Source organism: Nanorana parkeri, unplaced genomic scaffold (genome assembly GCF_000935625.1).
Source record: "Nanorana parkeri isolate BGI_ZX_2015 unplaced genomic scaffold, ASM93562v1 scaffold300, whole genome shotgun sequence".
Taxonomy (NCBI): domain Eukaryota; kingdom Metazoa; phylum Chordata; class Amphibia; order Anura; family Dicroglossidae; genus Nanorana; species Nanorana parkeri.
Window position 1 is genome coordinate 368,020 of NW_017306568.1, and position 14,676 is coordinate 382,695.

The 14,676-nt window shown below is 45.2% G+C and overlaps 1 protein-coding gene across 3 annotated transcripts in view; it reads right to left on the reverse strand.

The window, feature by feature from the left end:
• The window catches only part of ETV1 (ETS variant 1), a 60,376-nt gene that overhangs the window by 35,892 nt on the left and 9,808 nt on the right, over positions 1 to 14,676 (reverse strand). For 2 of the 3 annotated variants that reach the window (XM_018557728.1, XM_018557726.1), the window contains exon 2: positions 9,935 to 9,988. The exons of the other annotated variant lie outside the window; for it this stretch is intronic. In XM_018557728.1, the coding sequence (XP_018413230.1) occupies positions 9,935 to 9,988 (54 nt within the window). The remainder of the gene's footprint in view (positions 1 to 9,934; positions 9,989 to 14,676) is intronic. 3 annotated transcript variants of the gene reach the window in all.

The window sequence follows — 14,676 nt, forward strand, 5'->3', positions numbered from 1 at the left end:
ATAACAATAATAAAAAAAAAGAAAATATTCCCATTTTGGCATTACATATTTTCTAACAAGTCTTTTTGTACAGCTTAATTCTAGCAATTTCGCTGGCATGGTGAAAACATTTAGCACACGTCTTTCACCGTTCTGCGGCCTGGTATAGTCTGTGCATTAATGGGTTCTGACAAATGGTAAGACGGTATGAATTCCGCCTTTTCCCATGTTCTGTGTATAAACTGCCAACAAGCCGCAGCTTCAAGCCATGCCAAAACACAGACACACTCTCACATTATGAAATGATATAAGGCTCGGCCTCTGGAAGCATGCTGCTCCGACGGAATGGAAAATATCACCCGGGTCACTCCAGCGCTAAACAAAACAATTATTTCAGGCAATCCGCTGGCTTCCATTATAATCAAGAGCTACGGGACTTTATGTGAAAGTGACCCATGTAAAAGAGGCCTCCTTTCCTTTTCCAGAAGACGACGCAAGCCTTTCTGTAGAAAAATTTGCTTTCATGGTATCCCAATGGCTCTGTTGTGCACGCATGCAGGGATTTGCATTGTAGCTCCTGCATGTCTTCGCTACACCCCCTTAGCATGTTCTGTTCTGTGGAAACATTGCTTAGCTTCTGTGATGCATCAGGGACATCTCCTTTAAGTTTTTTTGTAGGAAATAAAGTGTAATTGATGCCAAATTTGCAATTTTGTTTGCATTTTGGATAGAGTGGAGAGGGATTAGAACACCTGTCTGGTTTCTATTGCTGTCTATGTCCCCGTTAGGGAGATTCACCCTTTCTATTTATCTGAAAGTGAAAGAAAATCCCAAATTTTGAAAAGAATGGGAAATCTTTCAATGGGGACACTAGTTCTGACGACTCTGTTGACCACCAGGAATTTCCTCTTACTTCCTTTTGTGTCTACTGCACAGGAAGGAAAGGGAAATCTCCCCAATGGGACACAGATGTGAAAATAAAAGCTGATAGGGTTATAACTAGGGATGCACCGATACCAATACTAGTATCGGTACCGATACCGAGTATTTGGGCGAGTACTCGTACTCGCCCAAATGCTCCGATACCTTTCCCGATACTAGAACTTCCGGTCAGAGGAACATTTCCACCGACTGGCAGTGCCACGAGGAAAGATGGAGCCGGAAAACTGGCTCCATGATGTTTGGCCGGCTTGATGCTGATTGGCCGGGAAGCCAGCTTCCCAGCCAATCTGATAATATAGCGACACGACTCCCACCCTGCAGGTACTTAATTCCCCTCACACAGATCCTTAGCATTCAGTTCCTCGGCTAGATCTGCCGCCTCCTGTGTGCACACTGCACATCGCTCACGTGATCAGCGTTCAGCCTGCTACTGCGCATGCACAGGATTTCTGAATGAGAGCACTGGGCAGTCTGCGCATGCACAGTAGCAGGCTGAGCACCGATCACGTGGGTGCTGTACACAGGAGACGTGGGGAGATCTTGGAGAGCGGTGTCTGCCCACTTGGAGAGAGCGCTGGCCGAGGGACTGGTATGTTAATGAATGCGATAAGGATCTATGTGAGGGGAATTAGGTGCCGGGTCGTGTCACCATATTGTCAGATCTGTTTGGCCGGCCTCGATGCCGATTGGCTGGGAAGTCGGCTTCCCGGCCAATCAGCATCCAGTTGGACAAACAGAATGGTGTCGGCTTTCCGGGCAATCAAGAAGTCTTCCTGCCTTCCTGATTGCCCGGGAAGAAGGCTCTATGGTACCGGAAGTATCGGTATCGACGAGTACCGAAATATAAGTATCGGTACTCGATACTGAAAAAACGGTATCGGTGCATCCCTAGTTATAACCCTCCCTTACTGGGGAGTTTGTAATCTGTACTCATCTCGATGGTGTCCTATGCCACACATGCCTCCAAATTTGTTGCTCTACTCAGGAAGGTCATGAAATCCACACAGAATTTAATGAAGCTGACTACTTCTATTTACATCATGCTGAGCTCGTAGACCAGTAGTGTAAACCCATTGGCTGAACCCAGGGAAGCTACAAGACTCCATAGCTGAATATTCAGTGAAGAACACCAACAAAGTAATAATAGTCTGCATCTATTTTGAACATTTTCCTGTCTTGCGAAACGTTGGTCAGCAGGAGAAGTGACTGAAAAGCTTTCTAAATGAAGCCCCGGATAGCAGTAAAACCAGGCAGGAGTTTTATACTTCTATATCCAAAACCAGAAAAAAAAAAAAAACATTTTTGGACATACCCTTTTAAAGTAAATTTTGTTGCAACCTCCATTTTGGTGTGGAAGAACTCCAGTGCCTGCACAGAGCCTTGACCTCAACCCTACTGTTGACACTAGTTCCAATGAATTGGAACACAGATTGTGAGCCAGGTCTTCTCATCCAACATCAGACCTCACAAATGCTTGTTTGGCTGAATGGACAAATACCCTCAGACTCACTCCAAAATTTTGTGGAAGGCCTTCCTAGAATAGTGGAGGCTGTTATAGCCAGTCCTAATAAATGCTGGGTTTGTTCCGGAGACTCATTAGAACTGAGGAAGTGGTTTGGAGAAGCTAAAGAACATCTATAAAATTACAGAACAAGTCCAGCTGAATGTGATGAACTACCACTAGCTACACCATGATCTGGATAAATTAGATCCTTCACAGGCATTAATGGCCTTGGCTTTGGAATGGGATGTCCAACAAGGTCAGGGGCTTTGGCCATCATTTAAGTTTTAATTGCAAATGGTTTAAAGAAAAGTAGGCCTTACAATCTAATTTATAGAGCCTAATTCGATCTACATTATTCAAGCGGTCAAGGACTACTAGGGCGAAGTTAAAGGGACGTAAGGGGCACATTGTCTGTGCTGCTGTGTGCCATTAGTGCATAATGAGAGCCAAGCTGTTTTTTATTTCCATGCTGACAAGGAAGAGCGGTCACATCCATAAACAAGGATACAAATCCCTACATGTGTGAATGGCAGTGACACGGGGGTATGTGTTTTCACAGACGGTGGCAATCTCAGCAGCACCTAAACAAACAGCATTTTGTCTTTACATTGAGACACATTAGGGCCTGGAGGTGATGGATGTCCGCTCTAATTGTGCATTGGGAACTTCTGAATGTACATAAATGAACATGTGCAAACGGTAACTGTCTGTACAAATATTAGCAGTGTGCGGCGGAGACGGGAGAGCGATCCGCTATGTGTGACATCTACAAACTAAACATATGTGTGCCTTATGTATAGCCAAGGTAATACACACCCATTTACGACAGCAAACAGGCCTACATTAATTAATGAACTATTTAAAAAGCAGGATACATACATTACATACATTTTGGTGTATTGCTCTTATCCCTGCCCTAATTTCACTACCATTCTTAGGCCCGCTGATTTACAAAAGTTCCCTGTTATGAAGCACCACAGATCTTTTCAGGCAGGAGGAACAGAGTGATCTTACATCAGCCTCCACCTGCTTATATTTTGTCAACTGAAGCAGTCACGGCATATAGTTCCCTTTTTATGAGATTTTAATATACATGACAAAAATATTTTATGATACATTGTAGTTTATGGTATTGATATATGAAGAGGGCAATAAAAACATCCCATATGTAAAGAAGTTTTGGATAGCTTCAGAGTTCTACTTTAGAAATATTACCACACTGCAAGTCTGAATTGTATCACTGTTTCAAACGCCGAAGGTGTCGCATTTGTAACTATCTCAGATCAAAATTCCTGTCTGACAAGGTCTATATGGTGATCACAATATGGGACACGCTAATATTTAATGCGATTACCTGTCTAAGCTACTTAGGACAAAAGAAAGCGTGTCTGATCACTAGGTAATGATCAGTGACCTTTTTTTTTTTACCGCTCAGAGCAGCTTGTGTGGAGGCCAGGTAAAATAGAAATTATGAGGACAATCACTCAGGTCTTGCTTCTGTGCTATATCACTGCAACATTTAGGGTGGGCGATGACAATTTTCAGAGATTGCAGTTGTGCACACCTTGTGCATTTACATACTGCATGATAATAAGTCCACCCTAGGCTTCTTCACTTCTGTAACCTTTCCAATACCCCCTTCCTTCCTTCTGCAACCCTTCCTATACCCCCCCTTCCTTCTGCAACCCTTCCTATACCCCCCTTCCTTCTGCAACCCTTCCTATACCCCCCCCCTTCCTTCTGATCCTTCCTTCTGCCACCCTTCCTATACCCCCCCTTCCTTCTGCAACCCTTCCTATACCCCCCTTCCTTCTGCAACCGTTCCTATACCCCCCTTTGTTCTGCAACCCTTCCTATACCCCCCTTCCTTCTGCAACCCTTCCTATACCCCACCCCTTCCTTCTGACCCCCCGTTCCTTCTTTAACCATTCCAATAAATCCCCTCTCTCCCGTTCCCTTCTGTGACACTTGCCATAAACCCCCGTTCTTCGGTAACCCTTCCCATAAACCCCCTTCCTTCGGTCACCCTTCCCATAAACCCTTTCCTATCAATCCCCCTCCTCCTCCCACCCATCAATTTGATAGGCCAGTTTCAACTTTCATATAACATGCAATGTCACGCAACAACAGATTTCAAGTCATTAGGCCTTTCTAACACAGGCATTAGCTTGTATAAGAGAGCAGTGTACACAGCAAGCTTTTGCAAAGCATTTGTAAAGCTTTCGGCAAGCTTCAAACAGCTTTGTGGAAGTCTTTAAAAGGAGGAACTATGAGGTGAGTGCTTTTCACTCACCTCATAGTTCTAGCCAACCTGTGACAATGAGACTGTCACAGGTCGGCTCAGTAGATCGGGAGGTGAGCGAACACAAACCGGGTTCGCTCACCTCTCGATCCTGTCACGGCTCTCTGCCGTGACAGGGGGAGGGGCTGGATTCCCCTCTCCCCGCTCCGATCTGCCAGCGCTGACTGGTGGAACGGACGGGGGAGGGGGCGGGTACAGCTGGCTCTGCCTCTAGATAGGCAGAGCCAGCTGTCACTCACACAGCTGTAGTTCATGGTATACTGAGCTTAGGGTAACGGGAGGACGCTAGTTTGTGTCCTCCCGTTACCCTAAGGAGAACTATGGGGAAAAACACTGACCCCATAGTTCTCCTTTAAAAGGAAAATTCAGTTCCAAAATGAGGTTGTTCAATCTGTGTCAGGTATTTCGTAGACACCTCTCGATTTAATACCCCTTTTATAGCTAAATTCCAGGCAGATTTACACAGTTATTTATTAAATTAAAAATTAAATAATTATGATGAACGGGGGCGGGTACTGGACCAGATAGTACCGCTTGGCTGCAGTGTAGTCTGCAGGAAGTGTCCATAACTTGGTTGTGCTGTTTGAATCAGCAGACTGGCTGAACAAATTTACTAACCGAAGACTAATAGCCCTGCATTGTGTGTGATGATGCCGAGGGACCTTCCACAGCCCGGAGCATTGGAGTATGCCGGAACAGGGGTTAAGGCAAGTCATACCGCCTCTCTATCCCCGCCCTAGATTTAACAAGCATTAAACTATTGCAGTGTGAGGAAGGGGCACTACATGGGTGTTTTTTTTTTTCTACCCCCTTCCTTCTGTCACCCTTCCCATAAACCCCCTTCCTTCTGTCACCCTTCCCATAAACCCCCTTCCTTCTGTCACCCTTCCCATAAACCCCCTTCCTTCTGTCACCCTTCCCATAAACCCCCTTCCTTCTGTCACCCTTCCCATAAACCCCCTTCCTTCTGTCACCCTTCCCATAAACCCCCTTCCTTCTGTCACCCTTCCCATAAACCCCCTTCCTTCTGTCACCCTTCCCATAAACCCCCTTCCTTCTGTCACCCTTCCCATAAACCCCCTTCCTTCTGTCACCCTTCCCATAAACCCCCTTCCTTCTGTCACCCTTCCCATAAACCCCCTTCCTTCTGTCACCCTTCCCATAAACCCCCTTCCTTCTGTCACCCTTCCCATAAACCCCCTTCCTTCTGTCACCCTTCCCATAAACCCCCTTCCTTCTGTCACCCTTCCCATAAACCCCCTTCCTTCTGTCACCCTTCCCATAAACCCCCTTCCTTCTGTCACCCTTCCCATAAACCCCCTTCCTTCTGTCACCCTTCCCATAAACCCCCTTCCTTCTGTCACCCTTCCCATAAACCCCCTTCCTTCTGTCACCCTTCCCATAAACCCCCTTCCTTCTGTCACCCTTCCCATAAACCCCCTTCCTTCTGTCACCCTTCCCATAAACCCCCTTCCTTCTGTCACCCTTCCCATAAACCCCCTTCCTTCTGTCACCCTTCCCATAAACCCCCTTCCTTCTGTCACCCTTCCCATAAACCCCCTTCCTTCTGTCACCCTTCCCATAAACCCCCTTCCTTCTGTCACCCTTCCCATAAACCCCCTTCCTTCTGTCACCCTTCCCATAAACCCCCTTCCTTCTGTCACCCTTCCCATAAACCCCCTTCCTTCTGTCACCCTTCCCATAAACCCCCTTCCTTCTGTCACCCTTCCCATAAACCCCCTTCCTTCTGTCACCCTTCCCATAAACCCCCTTCCTTCTGTCACCCTTCCCATAAACCCCCTTCCTTCTGTCACCCTTCCCATAAACCCCCTTCCTTCTGTCACCCTTCCCATAAACCCCCTTCCTTCTGTCACCCTTCCCATAAACCCCCTTCCTTCTGTCACCCTTCCCATAAACCCCCTTCCTTCTGTCACCCTTCCCATAAACCCCCTTCCTTCTGTCACCCTTCCCATAAACCCCCTTCCTTCTGTCACCCTTCCCATAAACCCCCTTCCTTCTGTCACCCTTCCCATAAACCCCCTTCCTTCTGTCACCCTTCCCATAAACCCCCTTCCTTCTGTCACCCTTCCCATAAACCCCCTTCCTTCTGTCACCCTTCCCATAAACCCCCTTCCTTCTGTCACCCTTCCCATAAACCCCCTTCCTTCTGTCACCCTTCCCATAAACCCCCTTCCTTCTGTCACCCTTCCCATAAACCCCCTTCCTTCTGTCACCCTTCCCATAAACCCCCTTCCTTCTGTCACCCTTCCCATAAACCCCCTTCCTTCTGTCACCCTTCCCATAAACCCCCTTCCTTCTGTCACCCTTCCCATAAACCCCCTTCCTTCTGTCACCCTTCCCATAAACCCCCTTCCTTCTGTCACCCTTCCCATAAACCCCCTTCCTTCTGTCACCCTTCCCATAAACCCCCTTCCTTCTGTCACCCTTCCCATAAACCCCCTTCCTTCTGTCACCCTTCCCATAAACCCCCTTCCTTCTGTCACCCTTCCCATAAACCCCCTTCCTTCTGTCACCCTTCCCATAAACCCCCTTCCTTCTGTCACCCTTCCCATAAACCCCCTTCCTTCTGTCACCCTTCCCATAAACCCCCTTCCTTCTGTCACCCTTCCCATAAACCCCCTTCCTTCTGTCACCCTTCCCATAAACCCCCTTCCTTCTGTCACCCTTCCCATAAACCCCCTTCCTTCTGTCACCCTTCCCATAAACCCCCTTCCTTCTGTCACCCTTCCCATAAACCCCCTTCCTTCTGTCACCCTTCCCATAAACCCCCTTCCTTCTGTCACCCTTCCCATAAACCCCCTTCCTTCTGTCACCCTTCCCATAAACCCCCTTCCTTCTGTCACCCTTCCCATAAACCCCCTTCCTTCTGTCACCCTTCCCATAAACCCCCTTCCTTCTGTCACCCTTCCCATAAACCCCCTTCCTTCTGTCACCCTTCCCATAAACCCCCTTCCTTCTGTCACCCTTCCCATAAACCCCCTTCCTTCTGTCACCCTTCCCATAAACCCCCTTCCTTCTGTCACCCTTCCCATAAACCCCCTTCCTTCTGTCACCCTTCCCATAAACCCCCTTCCTTCTGTCACCCTTCCCATAAACCCCCTTCCTTCTGTCACCCTTCCCATAAACCCCCTTCCTTCTGTCACCCTTCCCATAAACCCCCTTCCTTCTGTCACCCTTCCCATAAACCCCCTTCCTTCTGTCACCCTTCCCATAAACCCCCTTCCTTCTGTCACCCTTCCCATAAACCCCCTTCCTTCTGTCACCCTTCCCATAAACCCCCTTCCTTCTGTCACCCTTCCCATAAACCCCCTTCCTTCTGTCACCCTTCCCATAAACCCCCTTCCTTCTGTCACCCTTCCCATAAACCCCCTTCCTTCTGTCACCCTTCCCATAAACCCCCTTCCTTCTGTCACCCTTCCCATAAACCCCCTTCCTTCTGTCACCCTTCCCATAAACCCCCTTCCTTCTGTCACCCTTCCCATAAACCCCCTTCCTTCTGTCACCCTTCCCATAAACCCCCTTCCTTCTGTCACCCTTCCCATAAACCCCCTTCCTTCTGTCACCCTTCCCATAAACCCCCTTCCTTCTGTCACCCTTCCCATAAACCCCCTTCCTTCTGTCACCCTTCCCATAAACCCCCTTCCTTCTGTCACCCTTCCCATAAACCCCCTTCCTTCTGTCACCCTTCCCATAAACCCCCTTCCTTCTGTCACCCTTCCCATAAACCCCCTTCCTTCTGTCACCCTTCCCATAAACCCCCTTCCTTCTGTCACCCTTCCCATAAACCCCCTTCCTTCTGTCACCCTTCCCATAAACCCCCTTCCTTCTGTCACCCTTCCCATAAACCCTTTCCTATCAATCCCCCTCCTCCTCCCACCCATCAATTTGATAGGCCAGTTTCAACTTTCATATAACATGCAATGTCACGCAACAACAGATTTCAAGTCATTAGGCCTTTCTAACACAGGCATTAGCTTGTATAAGAGAGCAGTGTACACAGCAAGCTTTTGCAAAGCATTTGTAAAGCTTTCGGCAAGCTTCAAACAGCTTTGTGGAAGTCTTTAAAAGGAGGAACTATGAGGTGAGTGCTTTTCACTCACCTCATAGTTCTAGCCAACCTGTGACAATGAGACTGTCACAGGTCGGCTCAGTAGATCGGGAGGTGAGCGAACACAAACCGGGTTCGCTCACCTCTCGATCCTGTCACGGCTCTCTGCCGTGACAGGGGGAGGGGCTGGATTCCCCTCTCCCCGCTCCGATCTGCCAGCGCTGACTGGTGGAACGGACGGGGGAGGGGGCGGGTACAGCTGGCTCTGCCTCTAGATAGGCAGAGCCAGCTGTCACTCACACAGCTGTAGTTCATGGTATACTGAGCTTAGGGTAACGGGAGGACGCTAGTTTGTGTCCTCCCGTTACCCTAAGGAGAACTATGGGGAAAAACACTGACCCCATAGTTCTCCTTTAAAAGGAAAATTCAGTTCCAAAATGAGGTTGTTCAATCTGTGTCAGGTATTTCGTAGACACCTCTCGATTTAATACCCCTTTTATAGCTAAATTCCAGGCAGATTTACACAGTTATTTATTAAATTAAAAATTAAATAATTATGATGAACGGGGGCGGGTACTGGACCAGATAGTACCGCTTGGCTGCAGTGTAGTCTGCAGGAAGTGTCCATAACTTGGTTGTGCTGTTTGAATCAGCAGACTGGCTGAACAAATTTACTAACCGAAGACTAATAGCCCTGCATTGTGTGTGATGATGCCGAGGGACCTTCCACAGCCCGGAGCATTGGAGTATGCCGGAACAGGGGTTAAGGCAAGTCATACCGCCTCTCTATCCCCGCCCTAGATTTAACAAGCATTAAACTATTGCAGTGTGAGGAAGGGGCACTACATGGGTGTTTTTTTTTTTCTCCATCCTGGAGTTGGTCTTCAAGCGTTTACAACAATAAAAACAATAGTCATCATAGAAACATGTGTGATACACAAAGACACAGCTCCCACTCTACAGAAAATGCTGTAATGCAATTGAAGGTTCCATTAGTAATGGATACAATACACAAACAATTAAGAAAATCAAGATGTGTTCGCCATGTTATGGTAAGCAACAAAAGAAGCACTCTACGTCCAATGATCTCTTTTAGAGCAAAATCACAACCAAGCGAGGCATGGCGTGCAATACTCACAGTTATCCCCCTGATAGTCTGGCACAAACTGCTCATCGTTATCTGGTACTTGAGCTGCAAGAGAAAAAAAGAGAAAATTAGTTTTTCAATGCCAAAACAAGTAAATAAAATAACACCCTCCAATCCAATTCTGACTAATTCCATACAATGAAGATGGGCAACCAGATAAACTTAATAAACCATATTTATTACCCATTTTGTCACTTTGTGCATATGTACAGGTTTGTGAAGTATCCACTATAACAAAATTGATAAGAGGAAAGATGGCCGCCATAGAGCAGGATTTGTTTTTCTGATTTGATCCGTTACAAACTTTAGGAAAACCAGGTCAAACTATACCCACATACCCTGTGCAGAGAGCAGAGCTGCAAGAGGGGCTGAACAGGCTCAACCCAGTACAAGCTTCCTGCAGAAAACTACAGAAGGGGGTGGAGACAGGATCAGTCACCCTGCACGAGCTGAGAGAGAGCAGCAGTGACCGGTCTTTATTACAGGAAGATTCAAGTCTCACACTAGATTCCTGAACAGATCTGGAAGAAATAAACAAAGCTCACCAAGTACTTCTATTGAATCTTCTATTACGACCAATAACACGAGTAAGGAAACCACATTTCTATCCATGTTCCAGTTGAGCGTCTCAAGAAGAGTTAAAAGTGAAGCGTTGGTCTAAATATATTTCTCTGATGACAGGTTCACTTTAAAAGTGTATCCAAACCAAAAGAACAAAAAAAGTGTAATAAATTGCAGCTTACCATTCCTTAGATATGGTGGCTGCATTAGTTTCTATGTTCAGCCAGCCCCCCCTTTTATTTTTACCTCATGGGCCAGCCGTTAATGCCCTTCCTGTCCTAACATAGGGGGAGTTGTTATAAAGTTCACAGAGGTGAACTGGGCAGGGCTGGTAACACTTAAGCTGGCCACACAAATATAACAGATTCCACCATCCACCCTAATCATCAAAGATGGAGGAATCTCCCACTGTGTACTTTGTTTCCTCAGAATACCCAAAGAGTGACAGCTGTCAACTGGCCACTGTCCCTGTTTGCTCACAGATTTTCCATCTGGCTCCTTCAATTTTCTGATGGGGGGGCTGCCAGCAAGGGCACCCTTATAAGAACCGGCCAAAATTTGCATGGTGCATGACCAGCTTTAGTGTTATGAGCCCAATGGATTTCTGGAAGGATCAACAGATATTTTTGCACCCTAACAGATTATAAGTTATCAAGAAGAAAAAGCCAGGGGCACTTCAATAAGATTCGACACGGGCGTAACTGTATTGTTGCAGACAAACAAACCCAAGGAGGTCCCACATTGATGTTTTCTGGCACTGGCAAAAAATTGGGCTTAATGAAACAATCTCTGCAGTTGAGAGCTTTATCTTTTGGGCAGAGAGGAGGTCACAGGAGGGGTGATCTGGGTGTGTTTGTTTGGAACAATAACGTTACACCTGTGTTGAACTTTCATAGCATGCCACTGGCACCCACAAAGAATTTTAATGGATTGCCGCCGGCTTTATCTTCTTGGATTCAATGGCAGTTTGGGGCAGAGAACGAGCCCCGTGTCTGGCTTTTAGCACCGGTTCTGCCCGGAGGGTGACTCGGCATTAAGGGCATGTGAGGGGCGAACATATTTCTTTAGAAGTTAATTTTTAGGGTTTGCATACACTTTAAAAAGGGATGAAAGGGTGGTGCAAATAATTAGGGATATGGTATAGTTGTTGGAAAGGTGTCAGGGTTATGGTCATGGGTGGAAATTTACATTTTTCATGGCCGAAACATCTCCAAGATCTACTGTGCAGGACCTCCGGCTCCTGAACAGGACCCCTGGGAAGCTGGTCATTTCTAAACTTTCATATATTGTAGATATAAATGTTTATTCTATTGATACAGCATTGACATGCAACACAGTGCATCCTTTTTATGCAGTACTGACATACATACATCCACATTGATCTCTAATGGCCTCACCAACACTAGGGTGGCACATTTGCAAATGAGGGCTGGTGAGACTCCAATAAAAGTACAGCTTCACTCATTTTTTTTTTACATTTTACCATTGTCTTTGTCCCCATGATGGGGATTTCCCTATTACTTCCTGTCCAGGTGACAGGTGTCAGCCAGAGCAGGAATCTCCTCTATGGCACAAAGCATTTACAATTGTCTAATCTCATGCTTGACACTATATCCAAAACTAAAGAGAATAAAAAGAAGAAGTTTTGACTGGTGTCAGGCTTTAAGTACCAGCATGGCCACGGCAAGCAACCAGGGCACAACAGGAAAAAACACACACACCCATACAGCAAAACATACCTGCTCCATTGAGATAGTCTCCCTGCTGAAATTTAAACTCTGGACCTCAGACCTCCAAGGCAAGAGAGCAAACTGCTCAGCCACCCTATCATAACAGCCCCTATGTAGCCAAACTTCGAGCACAGCTCCCCAGCTGTCCCTCGGTTGGAAGAACTGTCCATCATTTGGAACCAAGCCCCTCGGTCCCTCATTAAACGTCCCTCTAGATCCAAACATCTGCATAAATAAAATGGACTATTCAACTGCCAGAGTTATTCATGTTGCAGAAAACTTTAATGGACCTTCAGATTATGGCCATGGTTAGTTTTAAATACGAATATAAAAAGGAGACATAATGGTTGAAGAAAGGCCCACTGGGCTTAAGTGATCGTGACTTGCACTTTAATTTAATCAAGGACGGTGTGCCTAAGACCCCTTCACGTCTGTCCATTCTGTTGCGGTGCATTGCACTAAGCACAGCCCATTTCTAAAAGAATTTACAACACATGGAAACTGAAGGGCAAACATGGAAAAGGAAGGGCAACCTGACCACTGGCAGCTTTTTTTTTTTAAAAATATATATATATATATACACACACACATATACACACACACATTTCTACTTATATTTTTTTTGTAATACACACACTCACACATACATATACAATACTAGCTGCCCTACATTCCATTTCACACCAAAAAAAAAACATGATTTTTTAACTGAACTTATTTAATTCTCGATAGTAAAACCAAATTCAAAAAAAAACAACCATATGTAAAGCAATCTGCCCTAAGCACACAAGCACCCAGCAAAGCTGCACTAGGCCTGCCATGAATATAGTGCACTGTACACATATGTAAAACAGCCACAAACTGTCTATTGTTCAGTGTTTGTGTGCCCTCTCTGTGTATTTAGCTAGTAAAACCAGGAAAATGAAAAGGGGTTATTGTGCAACTTTTGTATTGATGTAGCAAATGTTTGTCCTTCAGACGTTATGCGATCCTATTGTACGTGGAAGACTGAGGTGTGCGCCAAAGCGGTGGGAGTGAAACGCATGAAGAAAGTTCTTTTATATCTTTTGAGTCTCATCCTAAATGTAGTGATAGTGTAGAAATGTCCAATGAATGTACACACAAGAGGGGGGGGGGGGGTTAGACTTTCCTTCTCTGTTACAACTCAAATTGCAAAGATTTATTTTGCCAGAATAAAAATAAAAGTGATTTTTTTCTGTAGATGGGTTATAATTTAGATTCACTAAATGTGTTGAGGGCAATACTAATCTACACACACCCGCCCCCCTCTCACACACACACACACACACACACACACACACCTTCTCTTTGGACTGTAAGCTGTATCAGGTTATCGCTACATATTTTTTAGCTATAATTATTTTGTCCCCGCTGGTAACATCTTATATATTTGTATTATCTGCACTGGTTAACCTATATCCTTACATAATTGTAAGTGTATTAGTTACCCTTTACCATTACGCATGTTTATTTTTTGTATTGGTTAGCCTTTACCATTATACATTTGTATTAACTTATTGGTTACCTTTTACCCTTATATATATGCACTTATTTATATAATGTATTGATCACTCTTTACCCTTGTATATTTTTATTATCTGCACTGGTTACCCTTCACCCTTATATAAATGTTGTTATCCATATTGTTACCTATTACCCTTACATAATATCTGGATTTGTTACCCTTTACCATTATACATTTGCATTAAGTGCAGTGTTACCTTTTACCCTTACATATGTTTATTTAATGTATTGGTCACTCTTTACCCTTATATATTTTTATTGTCTGTATTAGATTGTACCCTCTCACGGGCAGGGCCCTCCTTACCATCGTGTCTTGAATTGTATTGTGATTGTAAACTCTTAAGCGGTACACAAAGCTTTGGACACCCCCCTTCCCCCGAACAAATCACTTTTCTTTTCTTCTGAAAATCCTCAAAATATGTAAAGTAACAACCTCTGCAGGGGATAAACATTACACGTGTCTGCCAATTTTAACACATTACTAAGTTGCTTAAATTAATTCTGATCAGTTATCAAAAACCTGCAGTTAGATAGGAAGCGTTCAGCTCATGCAAGACGACCCAAGAATATTTCTTGACTAGAAGCATCGTGCAAAAGGAAGCGGGAAAAAAAAAAATCCTAAAAGTGTGAGCCTATAGATTGTTAGGTGGCTTTAAGAAACATTTTGAAGACTGCGATTTTCAGCAAAGGGGGTGTTAAGAAGTACTAACCGATAGAGGCCTGCAGACTTTTTTGCTCATGCCACATATTTGGTATTTTTTTCCCAATCTGGTGATTTAGAACTGTACGTTATATACAGAAAGGTGTTTTTGCTACTCTAAGGTTTGACAAAAGGTTGTAATCCTTTAAAAATAAGAGTATGGGCACCCTTAAATTTTGCATACATCTGTATTGTGC